This window comes from Podarcis cretensis (genome assembly GCF_951804945.1).
Source record: "Podarcis cretensis genome assembly, chromosome: 11".
NCBI classification, from domain to species: domain Eukaryota; kingdom Metazoa; phylum Chordata; class Lepidosauria; order Squamata; family Lacertidae; genus Podarcis; species Podarcis cretensis.
In genome coordinates, this window is record NC_137180.1 from 13,382,344 (window position 1) to 13,409,416 (window position 27,073).

At 42.1% G+C, this 27,073-nt stretch overlaps 1 protein-coding gene across 3 annotated transcripts in view; it reads left to right on the forward strand.

The window, feature by feature from the left end:
* SYK (spleen associated tyrosine kinase) overlaps positions 1 to 23,058 on the forward strand; it is a 39,749-nt gene extending 16,691 nt beyond the window's left edge. For 2 of the 3 annotated variants that reach the window (XM_079995542.1, XM_079995543.1), the window contains exons 2-14: positions 2,017 to 2,468; positions 3,366 to 3,526; positions 5,226 to 5,364; positions 7,743 to 7,824; positions 9,233 to 9,273; positions 10,693 to 10,761; positions 13,142 to 13,256; positions 14,802 to 14,973; positions 16,801 to 17,010; positions 17,574 to 17,760; positions 18,285 to 18,425; positions 19,090 to 19,202; positions 21,152 to 23,058. In XM_079995542.1, coding sequence (XP_079851668.1) covers positions 2,061 to 2,468; positions 3,366 to 3,526; positions 5,226 to 5,364; positions 7,743 to 7,824; positions 9,233 to 9,273; positions 10,693 to 10,761; positions 13,142 to 13,256; positions 14,802 to 14,973; positions 16,801 to 17,010; positions 17,574 to 17,760; positions 18,285 to 18,425; positions 19,090 to 19,202; positions 21,152 to 21,224 — 1,911 coding nt within the window. In that variant the 5' untranslated portion in view covers positions 2,017 to 2,060 and the 3' untranslated portion in view covers positions 21,225 to 23,058. The remainder of the gene's footprint in view (positions 1 to 2,016; positions 2,469 to 3,365; positions 3,527 to 5,225; positions 5,365 to 7,742; positions 7,825 to 9,232; positions 9,274 to 10,692; positions 10,762 to 13,141; positions 13,257 to 14,801; positions 14,974 to 16,800; positions 17,011 to 17,573; positions 17,761 to 18,284; positions 18,426 to 19,089; positions 19,203 to 21,151) is intronic. The other variant, XM_079995544.1, reaches the window with a different exon arrangement.
* Positions 23,059 to 27,073: the final 4,015 nt, after the last annotated feature.

Here is a 27,073-nt window from a genome sequence, read left to right on the forward strand (position 1 = left end):
TGCACTGCAGAACAAAGCCTCAAATGCCGCTTGTTGGGAAAGAATGAAATCAGTTTCCTTTCCAGGAACCTTCTACAGGAAAAGAAATGGCTCCCACATAGAAAGGAAACAGCATCATATCTCAGAGGTATTTGATATTTCAGCTCACAAAACAGCAGCAAGGTAGCAGTGGCAAGAAAGGAAAGAAAGAAAGAAATCACTTGCCAGCCACCTAATCTTTAAAACCCTAAATGGCCTTGACAGAGTATACCTGAAGGAGCGTCTCCACCCCTGTTGTTCAGCACGGACACTGAGGTCCAGCTCCAAGGGCCTTCTGGTGGTTCCCTCACTGTGAGAAGTGAAGCTACAGGGAACCAGGAAGAGGGCCTTCTTGGTAGTGGTGCCCTCCCTGAGGAACCCCCTCTTCAGATATCAAGGAAATACAGAACTACACAACTTTTAGAAGACATCTGAAGGCAGTCTTGTATTGGGAATTTTAAAATGTTTGACACTTTATTATCAGACCCTTTCTTGTTCTTTCAGTCATTGAAGCAGTTCTGATTTTGGAAACAGGGAAGGTCCATTGTACCTTTTATTCTCAGTTTCACTAGAGACTGGAAGCTAGGCACTTGTTTTTATATGTCTCATTCTCAGTTACTTCCCTTATATATATATTTAAGTTAGTGTTTATATATCTTGGTTTTTGCTGAGGGAAAGGTGTTTCATTGATCAATAGTTCTGTGCTTGTCTCTCTTATCTTCCACTCATTTTCTTGCACACTGATTAAAAAGTGTCTTTTGGTTAAAGTAGGCAACTTTTGAATGTCCACTAGCCACAGAAGGAAACAGAAAGGCAGGTTAGACGCTTTCAGAGAGATACAAATACTTAAATGCTGAGGAGCTGAGCATTTGTGGCTTCCTGTGTAACATGAAAATAATTTTTAAAAGCATAATCAAAGTGCATTGCAATCTAGAAAAAAAAACTAGAGTAGTGGGTGGAGAATAACACAAGCAACAAAGCTTATAAGATGGTTTTTTTGGTCTAACCATAGACCAGGGCTGCAGTATGATAAGCAAACATGGACTTTCCTGTAATTCAGCAGCAGTTAGAAAGATTTAAAAGGCAGTTGCACTTGTGGTAGCAAACCTAGCATGTATGTTTGAGCTGTAAGTATATAGTGATATAGGCAAAAAGTCTCAGTTCTGCTGAAATGGGCAGAGCAATGGGTAAGCGTGTGAGCCAGGAAATCCCTGATTCAAATCTCCTTAACTATGAACATGGCCTTAGAAGAGCCACAAGCTCTCATCTCAGCCATACATCTGCAATATGATAATATGTTTAGTTCATTGGAATACTTCTCCATATGCCACCCATATAATCCAAGCATCACTTCCACCTGTGTTGAATTAGCCAAGTTAACTTGTGTGTTTTCAGGATTAAATCTCACCTACAACCAAGGGTATCTCAAGAGAAGAAAACAATAAAAGTAATCTGAAGGTTGTACAGTGGTACCTCGGGTTAAGAACTTAATTCGTTCTGGAGGTCCGTTCTTAACGTGAAACTGTTCTTAACCTGAGGTACCACTTTAGCTAATGGGGCCTCCCGCTGCTGCCGCACCACTGGAGCACGATTTCTGTTCTCATCCTGAAGCAAAGTTCTTAACACAAGGTACTATTTCTGGGTTAGCAGAGTCTAAAACCCGAAGCATCTGTAACCCAGGGTACCACTGTATTTCCCCCCATTGTCTCCCACCTATTAATAGGGAAATGATTCTGGTCTAGTTGAGTCCATGGCAGTGGGGCAAACAGATTTGTAGGAGAATAGTCAGAACTATGGCTCTTCATCAGCATGGACACAATTCATGGAATGAAGGGTAAAAGAATCACCAAAATATAGATTCCCTGTAGTTTAGCATTGCATCCTTTTGGCTACATATGGGGCTCTCATTGTGTTGTGTACATCCCAAATGTGGCCCTCAAGGTGATACACTTTAATATGAGGTCACATTTCTTCAGCCAATTTCTTCTTTCCTTACAGGTACAAAATAATCACTATAAAGAACTAAGAAGTGAAAGGAAAAAATGGCAAGTGCTAATCCTGTTAGTCACCTCGGCTTTTTCTTTGGCAACATCACACGTGAAGAAGCTGAAGACTACCTGATGCAAGGCGGGCTGAGCAATGGACTGTATCTCCTGCGACAGAGCCGCAACTATCTGGGTAGCTTTGCTTTGTCCATGGTTCACGGTGGTAAAGTTTATCATTATACCATTGAGAGGGAAATGAGTGGCTCTTACGCCATTACGGGAGGAAAGTCCCACAGGAGTCCTATAGAACTCATTAACTACCACTCAGATGAAGTTGATGGTCTTGTTTGCCTGCTCAAAAAACCGTGTCATCGACCACCAGGAGTGGAACCAAAAACAAGCCAGTTTGAGGACTTGAAGGAAAATCTAATTAGGGATTATGTGAAACGAACGTGGAACTTGCATGTAAGTTTAGTTCTCCTGTGTTTTTCTGTTTTGCATTTGACACCTGGTGAGTATGGAGATGTGTGAAGGAGAATAAGAAAAGAAGTGAAACCTCACACTTTTGCAATGGCACCCAAGCACTGTGAGCATAAATGGCAAAATTCCCCAGCTAAAGAAAAATACCATTCTTGCCAGCACTATTCAGGCGGGGGTTGGGGTTGGGGTGGAGACTACTTTAAGTTTTCCAGTTTAAAATCCATGTAGCGATCAAATTTACTGTCACAAAAGCACAGGGTAGATTTTAGGGTGCTGTGTTTTCTTGCATGGGTCAGTCTTTTATGAAATCTGTTGGATTATTTGACATTTTATTTTTGCCTTCTAAAATGTGCCTTTTGAAGTATTGCAGCCTATTCTACTACTAATTGTACAGTTTTTTTAATAAACAGATAAACCAGGGGTTAGCAAACTTTTTCAGCAGGGAGGGAGCCAGTCCACTGTCCCTCAGACCTTGCAGGGGGGGGAGACTATATTTTGGAGAAAGAAAATGAATGAATTCCTATGCCCCACAGATGCATAGATGCAGATGCATATGACCCAGAGATGCATTTTTTTTTAAAAGCACACATTCTACTCATGTAAAACACGCTGATTCCTGGACCGTCCGCGGGCCAGATTTAGAAGGCGTTTGGGCTGGATCCGGCCCCCGGGCCTTAGTTTGCCTACCCATGAGATATACAGAAAAAAGTGCTTTGCTTAATATAGCTTAAAATGTTGTTGGGCTAAACATGGCTACTTGCCAAACACACACACACACACACACAGGCAAAATACTCTGGATATGCCCAGCACTTAGCTCAACTTCTGGAACTGCTTATTTTGTATTCTTACAACTTTCCCCCATTTTCCACTACTGTGCAGGGCCATGTCCTTGAGCAAGCGATTATTAGTCAGAAACCACAGTTAGAGAAATTGATTGCTACAACAGCACATTTGAGAATGCCTTGGTTCCATGGGATAATAACTCGGGAGGAATCAGAACAACGTGTTCTTCTGGGGACAAGGACCAATGGGAAATTTTTGTAAGTAAACATGTTTTTCTTGCAATTTCTAGAGGCTTAATGCCGACAACCTGAACTGCAATAGGAAGACTAAGTAGTAGAGTCATTATTTCTAACAATACCAAAGTTTGCCAAGTATGTTTATCTTTACTCATCTATATTTCCATCTGGCCTTGCCTTCCTGGAAGCAGCATTTATTGGCTTATTTGCCGAGACATCGTAACTTATTTATGGAATATTGAATTGACTCCCCTTTTTTCTTGTTATGGATATGGGATAGTATTTTTCAAAACAACATTGTTAAGCTAACAGTGGATTATACTTTAACTGTTATTAACCAACTTTATAACTATTTTTCTATGAGAGGCAATGGTGATGTGGTGGTGTTCAGCATACTGGAAACATTAATTGTTTCAAGCACTTTCCACTGTTTTATTATCTCAAGTACTAATCCCTGTCGGTTGTTGAGTATATTCAAACCCAATGATCTTGGGGTAAGATTGTTGATTTGACTGTGTGCAAACCCAAATTTTATAAAGACAGAGATAACTTACCTAAGTCTACTCAAAAAGCAGAATTTACTGCTCTTGAAAATACTTTTTGGTCGCTACCACACTGTTGCTCATGACAGGCATTAAAGGCCCTGAATTTCTTTGTGGTGGAACAAATTAAGTGAATCCCCGTCCCATATTTCATTCATGTTTTATATTTTGGGGTTTCTCTCCTCTTTTATCTGACTATGTCCTGTAATAACAACATTTGTAATGCATGGTTGCCTTTATTTCTGTTAACAGCTACGTAACCTATTTATAGATAGGCCAAGAAGTGCACAGTGTTCTAGTAATTCAGGAACTGGAAAATCCGACTCACCCATGTAGCTTGGACTAGGCAAAATCACATTAGTTGTTCTGCCTCTCTCCCCACTACCACCCCAGGCTGTGGCATAAAAGAAGTATGATAAGCCAATAGATTTGCTCTTCCTATCCCATTACATCTGTCCTTCACTTTGGAAGCCAGTTGTTTTTAAAATGAAGGACTGCTGTAGTAGACAAAAATGGAAATCCTGACTTTTAAGGGTGTGATGTTTTCTGTAAAAAATAAATTCAAGCCACACTTGGGGGGACCTTTGTGTAACTTGCCGGGAAGTGAGAACTTGTAGATGTTAGTGCCTGTTAATAATAATAATAAAATTTTATTATTTATACCCCGCCACTCTGGGCGGCTCCCAACTGAATATTAAAAACACGATAAAACATCAAACATTTAAAACTTCCCAAGGAATATTAAGGAGCTAGGAAGGTATTGTTTTATGACAGAGTAATATTCTGAAGTATTATTATTTTATAATAATTGGGATTATTATGAGAATTAAGGAGCCCAATAATCCTTATGAAATGGTCTGGGTAACTGCACCAGTCAGTTCACACGGCTATTTTTCTGGATACTGCTCAGTCTGTCGAATCTCAGTTGGGAAAAGAGCTGTACTTTGGCTGCTAGTTTGGGGTCTGGGGGTGGGTGGATAGTACGCCACTATTGTCTCCAGCAGCTATTAGACAAGTTGTGGGTGACAAAAGTTATTCTGAAGACCGTAGAAAATATGATGAGAGCTTTACACAGCTAATAACAGTGGAGAAGAATTAGCCTCATATTTGTTTACGTAAGAATGACCCTCTGCAGTTTGAAAATTGTTCCTTTGTTTATTTATTTCTTTTCTTTGCAGAATCAGGGAAAAGGAGAATCAGGGATCCTATGCTCTCTGTCTGCTCAATGAAGGAAAGGTGGTACATTATCGTATTGAGAAGGACAAGAGGGGGAAACTCTCAATCCCAGAGGGAAAGAAATTTGATACACTCTGCCAGGTTTGTCAAGTGTCACTCGCTGAGCTGTCTGTTATGTTTGCATATTGACAGCATAGACAACAGGAGTTTTGCTTTGCCATGGGTCTATAGATTAAATGTGTTATGCAAAATCACATATTTTCCTGTTTTCCATTGTGGGCAAAAGTATGGGAGGATAACGCTTACTTTGGTTAATATGAGCTGTTTAGATCTTCCTTAGAAAAAATTAGGTTAATCTGGGCTGCGGTTGTTGTTGAGCAAATTGCAGGAAATCCCAAATCATCTAATTTATTCATGAAAATAGCAGAGTTATAGAAAGACAGCGAAATTCCATTTTTGTTATGCCCTCTCTGAAACACTATGTGCCATAAGGGAATATAAATTTAGGATTGCATTATGAGACATCTGTTGTTGCCTTTATTTCCCCGCCCCCTCTCTTTTGAGTCAATACAAATAACAAAAGACTCTCAAATTGGCAGAAACGTGCTCTTTTTGAATGCAGTTTTGTTACAAGTATGAATTCAAGATTTTCAGGATGTTATACATGTACTTGGTATCAGTTCAGTGTACATTGGGCTTGGATCCATGATGCTTGAGTCAGTGTGTAGGGTCTGCCATTATTTTCAGGTGAGTTTTCTACAAAGGAATAGCAACAGCAAATGCATGAATGATTTGTACACTCAGTTTTCATAATTCTAGTGTATCATGGGAAAGGCAAAATGGTGCCTGTTTCCCTATGGCAGTGATGGCCAAACATGGCCCTCCAGCTGTTTTAGGACTACAGTTCCCATCATCCCTGAGCACTGGTCCTGTTAGCTAGGGATGATGGGAGTTGTAGTCCCAAAACAGCTGGAGGGCCAAGTTTGGCCATCATTTCCCTAAGGGAATGTGTGAACTTTGGACCTTTTTTTGAGCATACACATCTTTCTGCTGGGGAGGTGTGCAAGTTGTTCCTTACATGTTAATATATAAGCACCAAAAGAGGATGTAAAAGTTAGTTGAACATTTTCCATTATCACTTCTTTTTAATTGAGGAAACCACCCTCGGTCTTGGCTCCCAATTATTATTAATAGTAGTAGTATTCATTAATGAAATGTTCAGTATTGCACTTTTCAAATAATACTGGTCCTACCAACTGTGGTCAAAAGCGGGGGAAATTGTCAAGTCTTTTGCTCTGTAAACCTGGTTCTTTAATTCTAATGCGGTTGGAGAGGATGGATAACATGTTGTGAACTAATGAGAGAAATGAGCTCTGCACATGTCCAGAGGAACATTCATAAGTTTTAGGGCTGAGGGTATTTGAAGACATGGTTGAGACCTAATGAGTCCTAGCATATATGAGGTACTGCATAGTATCTCTGTTGTTCTCTGTTATTGGGCTGTCTGTATGAAAGAGAGGGAGAGGGAGGGGTTTGAATTTCTGAAGTGGCACAGGCATGATAAGGACTGAATTTTGAATCCAAAGTACATAGCACTTGCTTTTGCATCACTGTAAGCAAGATGTAACATATGTGTTTGGAAGTTAAATATGACATTTCTTGAGTGGAGATACTCAGTACCTCACATGTAGGATATATCTGTGTTTGCAGAGCAGGGCCAGGCTTCAGTATCACCCTTCTTGTCTGATCTTATTCTGCAACAACTATTCCAGTGCACAAGACACTACTCATATAGGGACTACATGAAGTCGGGATGCCCAGTTGCACAGGGGCCCCAAACATGGAAAGCCCTGCAAGTGAATAGCGGTCATGCATTTGAATTTTTCAGCAGGCAATGCACACAAGATAGATTTGTTGCAGGAAAAACACCTGGGGGCTTGGCTAAAATTGCTGCCACACACCATCATCAAAACAGGTATGGTCTACATGCAGGCAACGTGTGAACAGGGCTATTGTGGACATTGTCATGTTTGAAGTATGGCATGGGATCCTTAGCTAATGAGTGCTAATTGGTGACCCAATTGTGTCCTTCCTGCAAAATGAACTCTTTTCCAGGGGACACAGCCAGAATCTCTTCACAAAGGTCTCCATTCATATAAATTCTTCTGTGGCTCATGGTAAAATCTCCTGGCCACCCCTACACTACAGTATTTTGCTCACCACAAAATTGACCTAAGGGGAGCAGGTGCCACGATAACTTAATGACTAATGGCAAATGAGAAAGTGGAGCTGCCTGGGGATAAAATTATTGGCTTCAGAAGTGGGGAAACAAAATGACATATTTGAACCTGAGGACTAGAGAACCTATAGAGGGCAGCAGGACAGGTGGCTGGATTTTACATATTAACTAGAAATGATTAGCTAAATGTCTGGCCCTAAGCCACTGTAGCAGTTGAGTAGCTTGTTATTTCTCCTTCCTTCTAGTCTATTCTTTCTTATTTGTTTTCTTCTCATGATAGCTAGTGGAACATTATTCCTACAAAGCAGACGGACTTCTAAGAATCATCACAGATCCAGTTCCAAATCCTAACTTGAAAAATGGTGAGTGACTGGGTTTATTTTTAAAATGTAGAATTTGATTCCCCATGGTGGTGTACATGAAAATCATCCATAAAATTATAAGAGCATAAAATATATAACTGAATCCAATAAATTTTCTAAAAACACTTGGTAAATCAAAAAAGGTTTCAGCAGGTTGATAGGATATTGGAATTGTAGGTACCTGTAGGATTCCAGTAGGAACAGTCTCCCAAATTACTGGTGCCACTACACAAAAAGTCTTAGTAAATGCGGAAGCTGAAAAAATATAAGAACTGTGGGACCGTCAGGAGGACTTCTCCAGATGATTGCAGTGATTGATCTGTGTATACTCATTCATTTAGCCTTTATTGGTATAATGATTGATCTGTGTATAAGGGACAAGGAGGTAAGGCCATTGGTCAGTCCAGCTCATTGTTGTCCACAGTGGCTCTCCAGAGTTTCAAACAGATTTGCAGCCATAGGTTGCCCAATCTTACATTACCTGTAGCAGTGCAAATGTGTAAAGCAGCAACACCCTGTGTTAAGCAAGCGGGCCAGGGCTTTCTCGGAATCTCTTCTAAATTCCCTTTTAGTGCTGCGCCTTGCATCAGGGACACCCTTTCAAGTCTTGGGGCTTAATAACAGCAGAGCATAGCATGGATAGTTGCTGGCATCCATCAATCTCCATGAATGAAGTCAAACTGCTGTGTTTGTAGCACGGAAGGGACCTCCTGGTGGCACAAGCCTAGGCAGTGTGTCTGGAGGCCCTGGGCTTCCCAGATGACAAGACCGCCCTCTCAGCCTTGCTGATATAGTCCAAAGGAAAGCAGAGCAATATGTTTGATACCAGTTTGGCTGCAGGAGTTGCCAAAAGAAGGCATACAAGGTGCCATCCAATTGCCTTAGGGACTCCACTCTGAATTTGTGTAGGGTTTACTCCTTAGCCTTTTCTTCGAGTAAGACTATATTTATCAGTTTGCTGCAACCTCAGAGTCACTTGGGGCTCATCCAAAATTCCTTTTGCGTCATGCTGGTACTGGTCTGTGCTTTAAAGCTCCATGTCCTGGCACTTTGCCCAGGGAAGACCCGTATTGTGCCATCTTCTCTGAGGAAGGGCCATAGCCCAGTGGTAGAGCATGCAGAAGGTTACTTGTTCAGTCCCTGGCATGTTCAGTCCAGGGAGAGACCCTTCTCTGAAACACTGGGGAGCCATAGCTAGATGACTCTGAGCTGGGTGCAGCTGTGCTCTTGAGTCTGTATAAGGCTGATTCCTGTGTTCATTTCTTGTTAGTTCAGTAATTTCATTTCTTATGCCACAGCTACACTGATGTTTGCATATTTATTCCCTTGAGAGTGTTCTTCCCCTCCCCCCCCCGAAATGTATTTTGATAAAAGCAGCAATAGTAATTAGTGTACCTCATTATCTTAGGCGTATTCGCCCCACCGGATCATAGGCCTAATTTCAGCAAGGTAAGAAAGTTGAAAAGCATTTATGGTGGTTTTTAATAATAAAATAAAGTTCAAGGATGGTTAATTTTCACTTTTTGAGTTTCTTAATATATGAACATTTGCTATAATTTTCAGATATATTTGTGTGTTTTACATGCAATAGCATTAGACATTATGTGGATTAATTTTTTTGCTCCGGCTTTTAATTCTTCATAAGAAGTATTTTGGGGTGAAAATATCATGTATTCCAGTCTGCAGTGGGTGGACTCCAGTTGGTGTTGTTCCACAGTAGAAAGTATGGGAATTACTCCAAACTTCCAGAGCAGGTTAGGGAAGGGAATTGGGAAGAATCACCAAGATAAATCTTCTTTCCTGTGCTGTTGACTGAGCCATATCTTGCATTCATTGAGTGGCACCAACTGCCTTCTACTCTTGTTTCACTTTGTACAGTGTATGATGTATTCTCTGCCACAACAGTCCAAATTTAGATATGAGAAAATACAATTATAAAATCACAATAATTTAAATTAAGATGTTCTGCATGTATTTGCTTGCTCTGCAATCATTGTTCTTCCAAAAATTCAGTTACACAAGGGATTTGAATGTGTTGACAAGGACTAGAGTAGATAGTGAGAGAAAGCAAGATAAGAGAACTGGGTGGAGAGAAAAATAACGGGAACATTTCTTAAATGGTATAGAAGCAAGGACATTACAGAGGGCCATAAAAGCCATTTGGAGAGTGAATGACAGGAACCAGAACACGAGAAATGAAAACTCATGGTCTCAAGCACTGAGCCCTTTTGAAAATTCCTGCTCTGTCTTGTATGATAAAACTTTTCTCGTCAACGTTTAAAAGTCTCAGTGCTGAAGGAGGCAAGGCATTGACTTCAAACTGAATGGAGATGCATTTTAAAAGATTGTTCACTTATTCAAATTGCCACACCCCTTCTCTCTCCTTTACACCCAATTCATGGGTGGTCGCTTGAAACACAGCTGTGCTTCTAGCATCTTTTACAATACAAACCTTCACTTGTTGCAGTTTAGCACAATATGGTGATAACTCCTGGATGCATGCAGGAGGACAAATACATTGTACAAACAGATTGCAAAGTGGAGCAGTCTCTTTTGAGTTGGGTTGAGTTGCTTACATGGATGGACTGGGCTGAAGAGAATGAAGGTGCTTTCATTTTTTAAAAAAAGAAATATTTGGTTTACAGTCTGGCGTTGCATATTAGAAAGGATGCGTACAGTGCAAAAGTGAAGGTCTTTGTATGTGAATCTTGGCTAAAAATGCAAAAGTTCGCAACCAAGTCCTATTCTCAGTAGAAAGTTTGGAAACCACTATTGTAGATGACTAAAGAAAATAAATATGTGTGTGAAATATTTCTTACTTTTTCTGATACACTTATTTATCCTTTTGATATCCTTTACGGTTTCTAGACTTGGTCAACAGGTGGAATTTTCACCAGAATCAAGTCATACACTTTCCCAAAGCCGGGAAGCAAAAAGGTGCATAAACATGGTGTTTTGTAAATTTGCAAATGTGTGGAAGGACTTACCCTCATGAAGCTCACTTACAGCTCTTTTCAATGATTTGGCTCCATGCCTTGCTGCTAACGCTCTGTGCACATTTGGCAACTTTCTTCAGCTTCTACTTCTGGCCTAATATAATTAACCCATGGCTCAAATTTAGCTATGTAAAAGAAGTGATTGCATTTTATTTGTTGCCAACATGCTGTGCCATAATATTCATAACTGTAATAATAATGAGATCAGTTTGGTAGAATGGAGTTGAAAATAAGCTAGTATCACATGTGTGGGTGCATCTTTGAAAACTGCCTTTATGTTTCAATGAAACAATATTTATAATTTCGTTTTAAATCTTAGTTTTTGTGTGAGTTATCTCTCTCTGAAACATGGGAAATGTGGAAAACAACTGCCCCTGCTTCTTTAGAGAAGATATTCCACCCCTCTTTTCTTCTACCTCCCACTATTGTACCAGCTAATAACATGAAAGCTAGCACTGAGCATATGTACTCTCCTGCCACCCCTCCTCACCCTACCGAATTCCAGGAGCTATGCATTTTAGACACAATGATTGCTGGAAAAAGCCAAAGCCAATCACAGTGGCTGCAAGCTGAAATTAATCCTTAATTCTTCTGCAAAAAGGTTTATTTGAGGACAAATGGATGAATGGTGCCCATTTGTATGTTACATTACAAATAAAATATAAATAAAAATACTTCCTAATTTGTGGAGCAGATTGGCACATGCCTGCTTCTTTCCCATAACGTTGGGTCAGATCAGTTCTCTCTGTGAATTTTCACGTCTGTCTCCTTCATGCTAGTCCTAATGAATTCTGATATGAACAAACCTCGTATTTAAAAGTAAATCTCCAAACATTTAAACTGGTTTAGCCCTACTTAGTTGGCAAAAAGACCAGTGGCTTAGGACAAAATTTAAAAATATTGAGAGGGTAGGAAGCACAGGCATTCCATAGTTCCTGTCATGGTGTTTTTCTGTTTTGTTGAAAGTCAAGAGTTTGCATCTTCCCTAGCAAGTGCAAGTACCAAAGTATGAAACGAGTGTCAGTTGGGAATCTCATATCTATGTTTTGCTCACTACTTATCCCCTTTAAATGTATGGTTCCAGTGACTCAGAAACAATTTCCCACTTCCATATATTAACAGGATACACAAGAAATAATATATGCATGCACTTTTTATAGTTATTCCAGAATATGTGCACTTGTACTATAGTGTTTAGAGACTTACTTCTGAGTAAAAATGTTTAGGATACAATTGCTTGCTTTGCAGAGAGAATAGAGTTGATTTGTCTGATGACATGACTTCCCTTTAAATCAGTCTTATCTTAAACACTACATTTTTTTCTTCACCCAGGCATCTTTAATAGTGTTACTGATTGGTAGAGATGCAGGAATCTAAACAAGAGTAAGGCTGATAGACAACACCAAAATTCTTTTCAGGATCTCTGTTTCTTTGCAAGTTACACTGAGTGACACAAGCCCTGGACTCATTCCGCTGCAATCCCATCAAAATTTACAGAGTAAATATTTAAAACATCAGCTCAACAACCTTAACAGCAGAAAGGCCCAGGGTGTACATGTTGCTTTTAAACATAGACATGGCGCTGGGTCCCACAATGCATTTTTTTCCTATACACCAGCCTTTGGCAACCTGGTAACTTCCAGATGTTTTGGACTACAGTTCCCATGCTGGCTGGGCTGATGACAGTTGTGGACCAAAACATCTGGAGGGTACCAGGTTGGCAAAGTCTGCCACTTTCATTTCAAATGTTCGTAAATGTGTCAACCTGGGCTCACTCTCAAGCTTACGATTCAGAGTTTGCGGGAGACCTGTTTATATGCTGCATATGTCATCAAAGGGAATCCATGAAAAGCATAGTACTGGTTGGAAGAATAAGACTGAGCAGCTCCAGATTAAGCAGATGTAGGTTTTTTGAAAAAGACCAACTTTATTTGCTATTGAGTTCTCATTTGAACACAAAGCCATTAGTTCAGGCATAGGCAAACTCGGCCCTCCAAATGTTTTTGGACTACAACTCCCATCATCCCTTGCTAACAGGACCAGTGGTCAGGGGGCCGAGTTTGCCTATGCCTGCATTAGTTGATTCCCTCATCAGGAAGTTCTCCGAAATACTTGCCAGAATCCTTTTCTGCTTTAGCAGCATGTCTTTTACCTTGCTGACACAGATATGCAAGAAACAATCTGAAGATTTAGGTAAGCTTCGCTCGCTTTCTTTACTCATGCTTTCATTGCCTACATCTTTCATTGCTTAATTTTTCTTATCATGCTCTCTTTAATACCCCAAATATGTACTAATGGAAAAATCTGTTTGTGTGCCACAGCCACCTTTACCTGTCCGGAATGATGATTCTGGATTACCTTTTAGAACATCAACAACATCATTACCATCTGCCGCTTTCTCAGATAACCCTTATGGGCCACCACGTGTAAAGCAAGGTAGGCAATTGAAATCAGTTCTCTTTTGATAATAGTTGTTCCCCAAGTTTCCTTCTTATTTTGCACTGGACAGACTTTTCTGTAGAATATTTGAGGCATTAAACATGGAGAGTGATAGAACCCTGAGTAATTGTGGCCATTCATAATGCAGAAACCTTTTTTTGAAAGAAAGAAAAAATCCTGGAAACGCTTTTCCTATTTAGAACAAGTACCGTATTTTTAGGGACACAGGTGGCGCTGTGGGTTAAAGCCTCAGCGCCTAGGGCTTGCCGATCGAAAGATCGGCGGTTCGAATCCCTGCGGCGGGGTGCGCTCCTGCTGCTCGGTCCCAGCGCCTGCCAACCTAGCAGTTCGAAAGCACCTCCGGGTGCAAGTAGATAAATAGGGACCGCTTACCAGCGGGAAGGTAAACGGCGTTTCCGTGTGCGGCTCTGGCTCGCCAGAGCAGCGATGTCACGCTGGCCACGTGACCCGGAAGTGTCTCCGGACAGCGCTAGCCCCTGGCCTCTTAAGTGAGATGGGTGCACAACCCCAGAGTCTGTCAAGACTGGCCCGTACGGGCAGGGGTACCTTTACCTTTACCTTTACCGTATTTTTCCGTGTATAAGACACCCCCATGTATAAGATGCCCCCTATTTTGGAGGATTCAGATTTAACCCAGTGGAAAAACCTAGTCTTATACACAGAAAAATACGGTATATTTGTCACCAATCTACATCTTTGCAGCTATCTGTACTTACTTACTGACTTAGAAAATTCATAAACGACTTGATCAAAAGGATCTCCAAGCAGTTTACAAATTGAAATTGTAAGATTTGTAAGGTGATTCTAAGTACCGCTACTTTCAGATGCTGATATTGCTGGAGAGAAATAATGGCAACTAGAAATTCATGCAATTGACCCGGTAATTCAGAGAGAAACTGAGAAACGTCCTGTTTCAATTTGGTACAGCCCTTTTCACTGGTGAGGGCTGGTACCCATGGAAAGGCATTTCTTTTCTCTTCTAAACTGTAAATAAATTCCAGTTTAGCAATGTTTAGCAAGGGTGTGTGAGAGAATATGCTACTTGAAAAGGTACACAGCATTTTGAGTAAAAACGAGCTCCTCTCAGAACCCCTTCTGTTGAGAAAAGTACAAAACCCCATGATGCCCGTGTGAAATTTTAGGAAAGCCATTATTCAGATGAAAGCCAAACAAGTGCCTGTTAAGCAGCACAGCAGGGGGAGATTGGAGAGAAGAGCTGACAAATGGGAACTGAAGGTGGGATAAGGTAGGAGTTAGTCGGCAATGGAAGTGCAGCTAAATTGAGTCTGGGAGGAGGACTTGACATAAAAGTCTTTGCTGCAGAACTGGATATCAATGAGGGAAGTCCGGAAATGAAAGAGGCTTGCCAAATAGCAGTAGGGATTGTTGCCAGCATACTGCACCGCATAGGAGGTGAAATGGATGAGAAAGCAGGCAGAGTACTAACATTTGACAGGCAGGGAGCACAGAAACATTTGTGTGCCAGAAAAAGCTAAACCTGTTCTGCTGTTCAACACCCAGGTGATCAGAGGTTGCCCATGGACACAGAGGTCTACGAGAGTCCATATGCAGACCCAGAAGAGATAAAAACTAAAAATGTCACCCTGGACCGAAGTCTGCTGGTCCTGGAAGACCACGAACTCGGTTCTGGTAATTTTGGCACTGTGAAAAAAGGCACCTATGAAATGAAAAAGTAAGTTTTGAAATGCTTTCATCTTATTATCCTTCCCTCTTGACTATTATTTTATTTTATTTGTCATATTCCTTTGATGATACTGCTGTTCTTAAGCCCTGGACCAGACTTCCTTTGCCTCAATCAATAGAAGCCCATGAGAGAGAGAGAAGGACCTGCCCTGCCTTCTTATATCTGTAGAGGGATGCAGGTGGTGCTCTGGTCTAAACCACTGAGCCTCTTGGGCTTGCCATCAGAAGGTCAGCAGTTCAAATCCCTGCAAGGGGGTGCGCTCCTGTTGCTCTGCCCCAGCTCCTGCCAACCTAGCAGTTTGAAAGCACATCAGTGCAAGTAGATAAATAGGTACCGCTGTGGCAGGAAGGTAAACGGCGTTTTCATGCACTCTGGTTTCCGTCACGGTGTCCCGTTGAGCCAGAAGTGGTTTCGTCATGGTGGCCACATGACCCGGAAAGCTGTCCACGGACAAACGCCAGCTCCCTCGGCCTGAAAGCGAGATGTGCGCTGCAACCCCATAGTCACCATTTGACTGGACTTAACTATCCAGGGGTCCTTTACCTTTTACCTTTACCTGTATCAGTAGCACAGGTGTCCAGGATGGAATGGGGTATGACAGCCAGGTCAGGGGGGACCTCCAGGTTGGCATCCCAAAGGTGTGTGTACTGACACCACCATCTCAGAGCTCCCTTGAACTCACCTACACGCCGTTGCAGCAAGCAGAAGCACTTCCAGTGCCAAGAGGGTGGCACTGCCATGCCTCCTTCATCATGTGCACAGCCTACCGCAACTGTTGTCCTCTGGATATTTTAGACAACACCTCCCATAAGCCTTGCCTGCAGATCACCAGGTTAGAGAAGATGATTTGGCACCAGAGTATGTTCCATAAAATAACTATGATTTATTTTTCTACAATCCATAATGTTTTATTTTGGGGTGGCCTTTGTAACATTAAGGGTATATTAAGTCCTTTTCACTCAGTAATTTTAAAAAGCGAAAGCTTTTAATGTGTGATCCCATACATTGTTTTCCCTAAAGAAAATCAGTAGTTAGATTGCATAGATTCCCTGCCTCAGTGTCACAAGAAGGCACACATTTGTATACATTTTGTATCATGTACAAATTTTATCCTCTGTTGGGGGTAAGGTGGATGGATAAACCAGGCCACACATAATTAATAAAATGTCTGACCTACATCTTATGTGAACTAGAGGAGCTTTCCCCATAATTGTATTACCATACTAAAAAAAGACTTCACTTGCTGAATTTCTGCCTGCTTTTAAACCTTGCTGGGATGCGTTTTCAAAAGATTCACTTGTTGAAACAGACTAACAAACAGTGTTCCGTCGTGTGTGCGTTGCTCATTGCCCTATGCATGTCGTGTTTATTCCCTTTTAAATACACTTCCTGAATACAATATAGTATGTTTTCATAACTTTGGGTCTTTGACCTGTTTTGATACATAAGCACCAAACAGCAAAGCTTTCCTTTTCTACTTTGACAACAAGAACTTGTGCCTTTGACCAGAATGTATCAATTTTAAGTGCTTATACCACCACCAATGATCCATCCCCAAGAATGCTCCCTTTTCCCCATCAGTGGGAAAGAAACCAATTAACCATATTTGTGCCCGTATATTTTGCTTCATAGCTTTTGCTTTAGAAGGACATAGAGTGCATGAATTATGCAATGCAATGTTGCCTGTTCCTCCTCTGAGGTGTTGCATGCAGCCGCATTTGGAAGCAGAAACTGGATAGATTGAGCACATGGCAAACAGACAAGAAAACTTTGAGCACAGCATATAATGTAGGTTTCCTGATGGTTTCTTTTCAGGGGAAAGAAGACAGTGGCTGTGAAAATTCTCAAGAACGAAAGCAACGACCCCTCCTTAAAAGATGAACTGCTGAGAGAAGCAAATGTTATGCAACAGCTGGATAACCCATATATTGTCCGAATGATAGGCATATGTGAGGCCGAGTCCTGGATGTTGGTAATGGAAATGGCTGAACTTGGCCCCTTAAATAAATATCTGATAAAACACAGGTAAATTGATGGACTAATCACTAGCTTGAGTAGTTTTCCAAAGCTTTATTTTCTCCAAGAGCACATTTACTACTGGTTTGTAAAAAAGAAGTTCTACTTTCCCGTCACATTTGTGAAATTCAGTCAAAAGGTGAAGATGTGCTCTAAAAGAGTTGAGTACATCATTCTTCTCCAGTATGGATCCCTTTGAGATGGGATCCCTTCGTTCTTGAAAAGTGTAAGCACATAATGGATTGGTAACATAAGTATTTAGTTAGTTATGAGAGATTTGTCTCCCCTTCACTCACATGAAAGCAAAGGCTCTGTTTCTGACTGGAAGCAAAAGAACACATGCCGTCAAAATATTTTCTGGATAGTTTGCTAACCCTTGGAAACAGATTTTTAGCTCATGGGGGGAGGGCTTTAAGGGACAGGAAAGGAAGAGCAGGTCTACTTGTGTAACATTGGATTCCACACAAGCAGGAACAACTAGTTAATTACCAACAAAATAAGTGGAATGGAATAATAAGGAATGAAAATTTACTACAAATTGCTAAAGTAGTAAACTAGTTCTGGTTTTTCAGAGATGTCGCAGAAAAGAATATCATTGAGCTGGTTCATCAAGTTTCCATGGGGATGAAATATTTGGAAGAAAACAACTTTGTGCACAGAGATTTAGCTGCGAGAAACGTACTGCTGGTTACACAACATTATGCCAAAATCAGTGACTTTGGACTTTCCAAAGCCCTTGGTTCTAATGATTATTACAAGGTACTATTTCACCCTGTAACTTGTCTTGACTGAGATTTCTTCTCATGGTGTCACTGTGGCTTCCTGTGATGTGCATGCACTGTCATTGTAGTTTAAAATTTGTTAGCTGTCCTTCAACACAAAACATGATCAGGGCAGCAGGCATGGCTCTGCAAGGAATCTTTCCTTTGCTACAAACACTCTCGAAACTACTTTTATTTACAACATGCAAGCCATTCACTGCTGGGAGCTGAGCAAGGCAGGGGCCTGGGGGCTGCAGGTACAGCTATGTTATATGTGCTCAGTAGATTCTAGCAGGTTGCCCACACATCAGTGTACACATACACACACACTGATGACATCATTGGCTCACAACATGATGCAGTACTGGGAAAACTAGATCCACCAGTGACTAACCTTCCCTCTCTGATGGTGTCAGAAGAGGGTGGACTTTAGAAACTCTGCAAAACCGTAATTGCTTCCTCTTATTACTGTATGCTGTGTTATATGTCTAATATTCTCTTTTATGTGTGGCACCACTGTAGGCAGAACATTATGGGAAATGGCCGGTCAAGTGGTATGCTCCAGAATGCATGAACTTCTTCAAATTTTCGAGCAAGAGCGATGTTTGGAGTTTTGGTGTTTTAATGTGGGAGGCTTTTTCCTATGGGCAAAAGCCATACAAGGTACATTTTATATGTTGCTTTCCTTCATTAAACATCCATATTTTAATACTGTGCTTGTGCTTATGTAGCCAAAACCATACCACTGGAACGCAAGATGTTACCACTAGTGCATGCTCAAGTATTAAAAAATTGTGGGGGGAAACGGGGGCGGGATACCCCAAACAGCCCTATAATAACTCAGTGACATGGACTAGTAATAGATTGAGAGGAGAAATAAAGGGATAACTGAGGGGAAGGGTGAATGGAGTGGCTGGAACAGGAGGACAGAGAAATATATGTGGCTATATCTGAATGTAAAAAGAACTATCTTGTCTGGATCGGTCTCTTCCTGGTTCCTACTAACAATCTATTTTTAGATGTCCCCAGGGATAGAAGAGAAAGCTGCCCTAGACTTCAGCGCAGAATTTAGTATAGCTGGGATTCAGCACAAATATGCCTACCCAACTCAAAGCCAAAAACGCAGATTCAGCATGCTCAGTGGGCACAGAGTGCTGATGGACTTGTGGGGGTAGGAAGCACATCTGGGTTGGTAGCCATGAGCAGAATAAAGATGCTGGAACCAGGAAAAGGAGCACTCTACACTCCATGTTGTTGCAGAGCATCACTTGTCCCTAAATAATTGAGTTTGACAAAAATAAGTAAATCCTTTCTCATTCTGTTGCAGGGTATGAAAGGTGGGGAGGTTGCTCAGATGATTGAAAGAGGAGAGCGAATGGAATGTCCAGAAAACTGCCCACCTGAGGTCTATGAGTTAATGAAATTATGCTGGACATATGAGTGAGCATCATCATATTTGTATTTCTTCTGATAAAAATATTGGATTTCTTGTGCTTTTCACTCCCCACTCTGTCTTCGCTTTTTCTACATTTTAAACCATGAAATAAAAAGATGCAAACTGCCCTTGAAGGAACATTTCAAGCCAAAGGAATAAAATGTGAATTAACAATAATCGTTGCCCTACTTAACACAGTAATGAAAATAAGAAGTAATGCCCTGCAAGCCAAATTGCAATATAGCTTTTAGATGAGATAACATAACTTTTTTATAACCACTGTGCACAGCTACATAGCAGCTGATTGTGTTTTTCAGAAACGGACTGGCAAAAGCTTGTTGAGCAGAACACTGGGCTACAAGAGCTGTGCAACATGAAAAAAATGATTAAAAATATACATAGGGGTGGTTTTTTTTAAAAAAAAAACACCTCAAAAGTACAGCGATGTTTTTGGCACATCTCACAAACAGAAGACCCTTCAGTGATGAGGGTGCCCTAAATTATTGCAGTAGGGTGCTTAGATGATGATCACTCAGCAAATGTTCTCAGTTACATGGGAACCCAGAACAAACTAATCCCAGGGGATGGTGTTCTAGGGGCCCCTTTAAGTACGTTTTCTGGGAAACTCCTATCTATATCTCTGAGATAAGTTGTATAAGACAAAGGAGCATTATTGGCTGCTGATCCAGTTCTGCTTGTGCTCTTCAAGGAAGGGTCAAGAAGTAGCTTATTCCTCCAAGCCTCACAGGTTCTCCTTGAGAGCTCCCACCCGCTTTGTGGAGGGAATAGACTCTGTATTCACATTGCAGCCAGGAATTGCAGTTTTACTTCAACTACCTGCATTTCTTCTCATAGCCATTATTCCCTTGCTTCATCTGGTGTAAGGCAGCTTGCTGTTTATTTCTGAGTCAGAACTAGGGGCTAAATATCTGTATTGCCCTCACAAACTTCCACCTAGTAGTAGTAGTAGTAGTAATAATAATAATAATAATTTATTATTTATTCCCCGCCCATCTGGCTGAGTTTCCCCAGCCACTCTGGGCAGCTCCCAATCAAGTGTTAAAAACAGTACAGCGTTAAATATTAAAAACTTCCCTGAACAGGGCTGCCTTCAGATGTCTTTTAAAGATAGGATAGCTGCTTATTTCCTTCACATCTGAAGGGAGGGCGTTCCACAGGGTGGGCGCCACTACCAAGAAGGCCATCTGTCTGGTTCCCTGTAACCTCACTTCTCGCAATGAGGGAACTGCCAGAAGGCCCTCGGTGCTGGATCTCGGTGTCCGGGCTGAACGATGGGGACGCTCCTTCAGGTATACAGGACCGAGGCCGTTTAGGGGTTTAAAGGTCAGCACCGACACTTTGAATTGTGCTCGGAAACATACTGGGAGCCAATGCAGATCTCTCAGAATCAGTGTTATGTGGTCCTGGCAGCCACTCCCAGTCACCAGTCTAGCTGTCGCATTCTGGATTAATTGCAGTTTCCGGGTCACCTTCAAAGGTAGCCCCACGTAGAGCGCGTTGCAGTAGTCCAAGCGGGAGATAACTAGAGCATGCACCACTCTGGCGAGACAGTCCGCGGGCAGGTAGAGTCTCAAGCCATCGTACCAGCTGGTAGACAGCTGCCCTGGACACAGAATTAACCTGCGCCTCCATGGACAGCTGTCAGTCCAAAATGACTCCCAGGCTGAACACCTGGTCCTTCAGGGGCACAGTAACCCCATTCAGGACCAGGGAATCCCCCACACCCGCCCGCCCCCTGTCCCCCAAAAACAGTACCTTCTTGACACTGCTGGGGAGCAACATTTTCTGGCATTACCTGCACATGTGGTCAAAACCCATCTCCACTTTTGGTCTTGAGGTAATGATGTCTGGAAATTGCTCATCTGGACTTAAATGAGGAGAGAGCAAAGAACGTGTGTGCCTATAACAAAAACGAAATGTCTTTCTTTTACAGCGTCGATGATCGGCCAGGATTTTCTGCGGTGGAGTTCAGGCTGCGCAATTTCTACTATGACATGGCACAATAAGAGCACTGTGTACTAAATGGCTGCAAATGGAGACACCATGCAGGAGGCAAATATGAAGAATGAAGATGCTCTCCGGTGAAAAGAGTTCTGCTGTATAGATGCCTTTGCAGCTTTTCAGAGCATTTCTGCAGGAATCGTTTTCCAAGTGGGCTTGCACTTGTTCTTTGGATATTAATTATGCTTTTAACCTATTGATGCTGTTGGACTGGTAAAAATGCTGGAGAACCGAGCAGACTGTCCCCACGGACTTTTCCTGCTCTCAGTAGAATACCCGTAAATGCTATTAAGAGATATTCAGTGCCTTATTTGATACTGCCACTTTCATAACCTTTCCTTGGGGCAGTCAACACAGGGATTGATTTTGGACCGGAACTGAGTCCTGAGCCTGCTTCAAGTAGCCGATTTCAGCCGTAAACTGTGTTTGCCAATGCAAAATGCAGAAGTAGTGTGTTGTTCATGTGCTAAACAAGAGCCTTGCTTTGGCCTCTGCTAGTACTTCTTCGAAAGTACTGTTTAAGTCCTATTGAACACAGAAATCTAATTATTCTGTAGGCTATGTTCCACAACAGCAGCCTAATCACGCCCTCTTTCTTGATCTATATAACTTACGGCTACAATATCTAAGGAAATACTTGAGCAGTGATTCTTGTTGATTGACTTCTGAGTATACATTGTTAAAAATGAACTATAATTTTCACAGTAACAAAATACAGTGGTACCTTGGGTTAAAAACTTAATTCGTTCTGCAGGTCTGTTCTTAACCTGAAACTGTTCTTAACCTGAAGCACCACTTTAGCTAATGGGGCCGCCTGCTGCTGCTGCTGCACCGCCGCTGCACGATTTCTGTTCTCATGCTGAAGCAAAGTTCTTAACCTGAGGTACTATTTCTGGGTTAACAGAGTCTGTAACCTGAAGCGTATGTAACCTGAAGCGTATGTAACCCGAGGTACCACTGTAAATAAAATACACAAACTCGCCACCAGCAGTGCAACTAATCTTAACCGGTATCTGCAGGCTGTAGCGACCAATCCAGTGTGACTGTCCCATCTTGTAGGCTGCTGAAAAGTACTTCCATGGGAAGACACAGGAGTTGATGGACATCACCTTTTGAAAGACTTTTGCTGCCCCTCAGAATCTCCAGGTGAGCACTGCACTTCTCAGGATTTGCTTACATGGAGAGGCTTAGATGTGACTGAACCAAGGAATGCAGCAAGAGCCTTCAGATTTAGCACCCACTATGCAGGAATCCTTTCACTGGTCCCCATGCATAGTTGGTCGCATTTTAAATAAGCCCTCATAGCCTGCATTATTGCTGGCTGGCGGAAGGCGCACGCCTGAATTTCCTTCCCCTAGCACCCTAAAGGGCCCCTAGATTTACTGTCTTGAGCATAAACACTGCCCCTAAACAGTGCTGGATCCATTCCACAGCCTTCCACTGAGCTTTCTGAAGTGGTTTTGTTGCCTTAATTGTGTCCCTGAAGACCAGCAACCAAAATGATCATGGGACTGCAGGAACTCCCCTATGAGCAACGGTACAACAGTTGAGTCTTTTCAGCACCTCAAATGCAACAAATAGAAAGGATCATGACATTTAAAAAAATGGAATATCTCTTTGTAATCAAGCAATGCTGCAGAATGAAAACTAATGCCAAACAATCAGATTCAGAAATCTTAGCACTAGGTCCTATGAATGCAAAATGCCTTTTTAAAAATAGTTTTTAAAAAATGAACTTCTATTTTCATTGCCTATTTATGTACAGAAAACGCTTCTCTTATATTATTTCATATGGTCTACATTTTGATTTTGAAAAACAAGCATCTGTTTATTCAATTTTTTCTGGCTGTTGGTTTTCCTTGGTCTGGTTTCTCAGTGCCTTTGTTCAGGGCCAATTTATATCACGAGAAATTTCATGGATGGTGGTGGGAGTTGCGTCAGGACTGTGGTGATATCCCTTCCTTGTATGAATTTTGTGGTTCATACAAGCCCTGCCTATGGTTCATAGAAATCTGTGAGTGATGTAGATTGGGGAGTGTGGGCAAGGTAACTGGAAGTCCAGTCATCAGGAAATGTCACTTTCATTTGCCCAGGGACATCTATATCAGGCATAGGCAAACTCGGCCCTCCAGATGTTTGGGACTACAGCTCCCATGATCCCTAGCTAACAGGACCAGTGGTCAGGGATGGTGGGAATTGTAGTCCCAAAACATCTGGAGGGCCGAGTTTGCCTATGCCTGATTTATATCTATTGTGGTTCTGTGGGAATGCTGATACGCTCAGGCTGTTGTATTAGGTGCAAAATTCAGCTGCCTACACATTTCAGTTTATGTTTTAATGTTCCTAAGCTTTCGTAGAGGGTGCAGGCAATGCTTGCTGTAAACTCAGAAGCTGAAGATAGGACTGGGAACCTTGATAGCTGCCTGAAATGAAGGGCTCATTCACACTTCCATTTGCCCCGCTGCTTTCAGATTTCCCGTGGATTGCCGTTTGTTCCGATTTAGCAATAAAGAGCAGGTTTTCCAGGGAAAGCGGAAGGACAAGGGCAAAACAGCTCAGACCTGTGCCTTATAGGCACAGTTCAAGCCTAAGTGACACCATTGGTCCATTTAGTGGGGTGCTGACGGCAGTTTCAAACTGGCGGTGAATCCATCTAGAGATATGGTTGTATTATTCCTATAAGGTGTGCAATGTCCTTACATTTTGCATGCCATTAGTCCTGTTTAAGTTACTCATAGCGTTTGAGAAATTTTATAGAAGGCTAGGAGACACACCTCTCAGAAAGCTAGACAAAAAATTTGCCCTCTCTCCCACTGTTGGTTTTTGAATCTGTGTACACACCATGTTACCTGGGATGCAGAGCTATCCTGTAGTTTTCTGGAAATGTTGTGGTTTGATGTGGTTTTCCCAAATCCAGCACTGACTGTAGCAGGAAACTAACCAGACAGTTTGCATCCCTGCCTGCTCTCTGCCCATTGGTGTGGACAGACTGCGGGCGAGGTGGAAACACATCAAAGCATACTGATGTGGACAGAAAGGTGCAAATACACCTTGAAACACGGGGGAGGGGATGACTTCACTGCATTTTAAACCAGCAATGTGTACATAGTCTTAAAAAAAAGCAAAACAGCAAGAGGAAACTTCTGACTCCATCCAAATGCAGCTAAGGCTAGTGCCATCTAGTGAGCAGATGATAAAATGGCTGTGTCTTCACAACAGTTTACTCTGAAAGTGAGCATGATAACTACGTTTTTCTTCGAGGGGGGGCTTTGTAAATACTGCAACTTAAAATAGATTAGATCAGGTGAAAGGGAGAGAATAAAAAGGATCCTAATGGGAAAGCACGTGAGATCTGTGTCCTGGCATTGTTTGTTTATTTATTGGAATACAATGGTACCTCTGGTTATGAACTGAATTCGTTCTGGAGGTCCATTCTTAACCTGAGACCGTTCTTAACCTGAGGTGCCACTTTAGCTAATGGGGCCTCCCTCTGCCACTTCGCTGCTGGCGTACAATTTCTGTTCTCATCCTGAGGTAAAGTACTTAACCCAAGGTACTACTTCCGGGTTAGCGGAGTCTGTAACCCGAAGTGTTTGTAACCCGAGGTACCACTGTATTTATAGACTGCACTTTCATTAAAACAACAGTAGTAGTAGTAGTAGTAGTAATAATTTATTTATACCCAGCCCTTCCCGGTTCAAAAACCGGGCTCAGGGCAGCTAACAACAAATTTAAAACACTTAATTGTAAAAGCAGCATAAAATACAGTATAAAAACATGAATAAAATTCAAAATTCATAAATCAGCTTAATTGTAAAAGCAGCATAAAATACAGTATAGAAACATGAATAAAGTTCATGTTTTTAAATAAATAAATAAATAAAATTCAGAGGAAATAAGCATTAGGTAATCACCAGGGCTAGCTGGCTGAATTGGTCCTACCTGGGCCAGCAAAGAGGCGAGAGGAGAATTAGCTGTGGGGTTTCAGAGTGGGTAATCCATAAAAGGGGAGGGGGAGGGAAGAGAAGGGAAATAAAAGATTAGGCTGAATTAAAATTAAAGGCCAGGCGGAATAGCCCTGTCTTACAGGCCCGACAGAAGGAGGTTAAATCCTGAAGGGCTCTAGTCTCATGGGACAGAGCATTGCACCAGGTTGAAGCCATGACTGAAAAGGCCCTGGCCCTGGTGGAGGATAGTCTTGACTTCCCAAGGGGCCCGGTTTTGGTGGGGTCGCAGAGGGCGCTTAGGCGCAATCTCATTGATGGCCGCCAAAAGCCGGTTATTCCCGTCCTCGACAAGGTCATCTAATGAGTCACCAGGAGGAGCAGGGTCCCACAATGCCTGACAGAATCTATCAGGATCCATCAGCCTTTGCGGGCGAGCCCAAATAGGCTCACCACCCGAGCAGGGGAGGAGCGGGAAGTCAATATTTCAGAGTGTAGTGATCAGACCATGGCACTTCCACAGGGGGGAGCATGATCACATCTATGCCAGCACCAAAGATCAAATCCAGCATGCGGCCTGCTTGATGAGTGGGGCCCAAAACAAACTGGGAAAGCCCTAGTGTTGCCATGGAAGTCACTAGGTCCAGAGCCTGTGAGGAGGGGGCGGCATCGGCATGGACATTGAAGTCTCCAAAAACCAATAGGCTTGGGAACTCCAAGGCCCAGCCGGCCACCGCCTCCAGTAGGCCTGACAGCGTGGCTGCCGGTGCACTGGGTGGTATACAAAACGGGATTAAGGTCAATAGCAATGCCCATTATCTTAAGCCTCCAAGTCTCTGAGGATACATAATTATACCAGCAAAAAGAACCCCAGTTCTTATTAAAAACCACCAAATCTTTCCCAATCTAGAAGAGCATGTGAAAAGGGTGAGAAATAGTTTGCAGCCCCTTCCTGCTCTATATGCAGGAGCTTGGACTACCTCAAAACTCCAGGACTGACATGAACTTGCTATCATGCACATCTTGTGGAAACCGATCCAACCCTTAATTTGACCATTATTCAATACTGACTTGTTCTCTGTCTGTCTGACTGCCTGACTGCCTCTCCTGGAAAAATTTCCTCTTAAACCTAAAATTCAGTAGAAGAAATAGCAAGCCCATTTTCTAGTCCCAAATTCAAATCTATGCCTGTTAATAACCAGCATTTAATGTTGCCATGGATTTTTCCACGTGTTTTGTTTAATCTTTTGGTGTGTTTCTGTATTTCAGTTTCTTACCGGCTTATCATTAATAATAATAATATTAATACACATTAAGAACTGCCAAGTACCTAATTACTGCATTGCCAAAATCCACACACTTCCTCTTAACTCTGGGTTTTGAAAATATCACAAACAGGGAGATGTATGGTGTGAAAACACTGGTAAGTGAGGATTGTAGCAACAGCAAAGAAGTTGGGTAATGAAGAGTTTGATGAAATTTCCGTCTCACACACACACCCATTGCCCTGGCAATCTAAGCATTGCCTAGATCTTTTCCCCCACTGCCCCCTTTCCTCCTGTTAAGAAGAAAGTCTTTATTAGCATCAACCTTATTTATTTATTTATTTATTTCTCACTCACTGCCCTCCCATCATCTCATCCCTTCATCTAACAAAAATGGAACAATAAAAGCAAAAGTGGAACCCCCTATGCAAAATACAATACGCAATAAGAATAAACATTGCATTCTATAAAATGGTGTTGCCAGGGAACTGCCATCGGAGCTCAGGGTGGTGGAGAGGCTCTCGGATGCTGGGAGACCCTCGGATGCTGAGGAGGGAACCAGCAGGGGGAGAGCGAGAGTTTCCGCTGAAGAAGGAGGGAAGGAGGAGACAGCGTCGGAGGTGAGGCTCAGAGACGCTTCAAGCG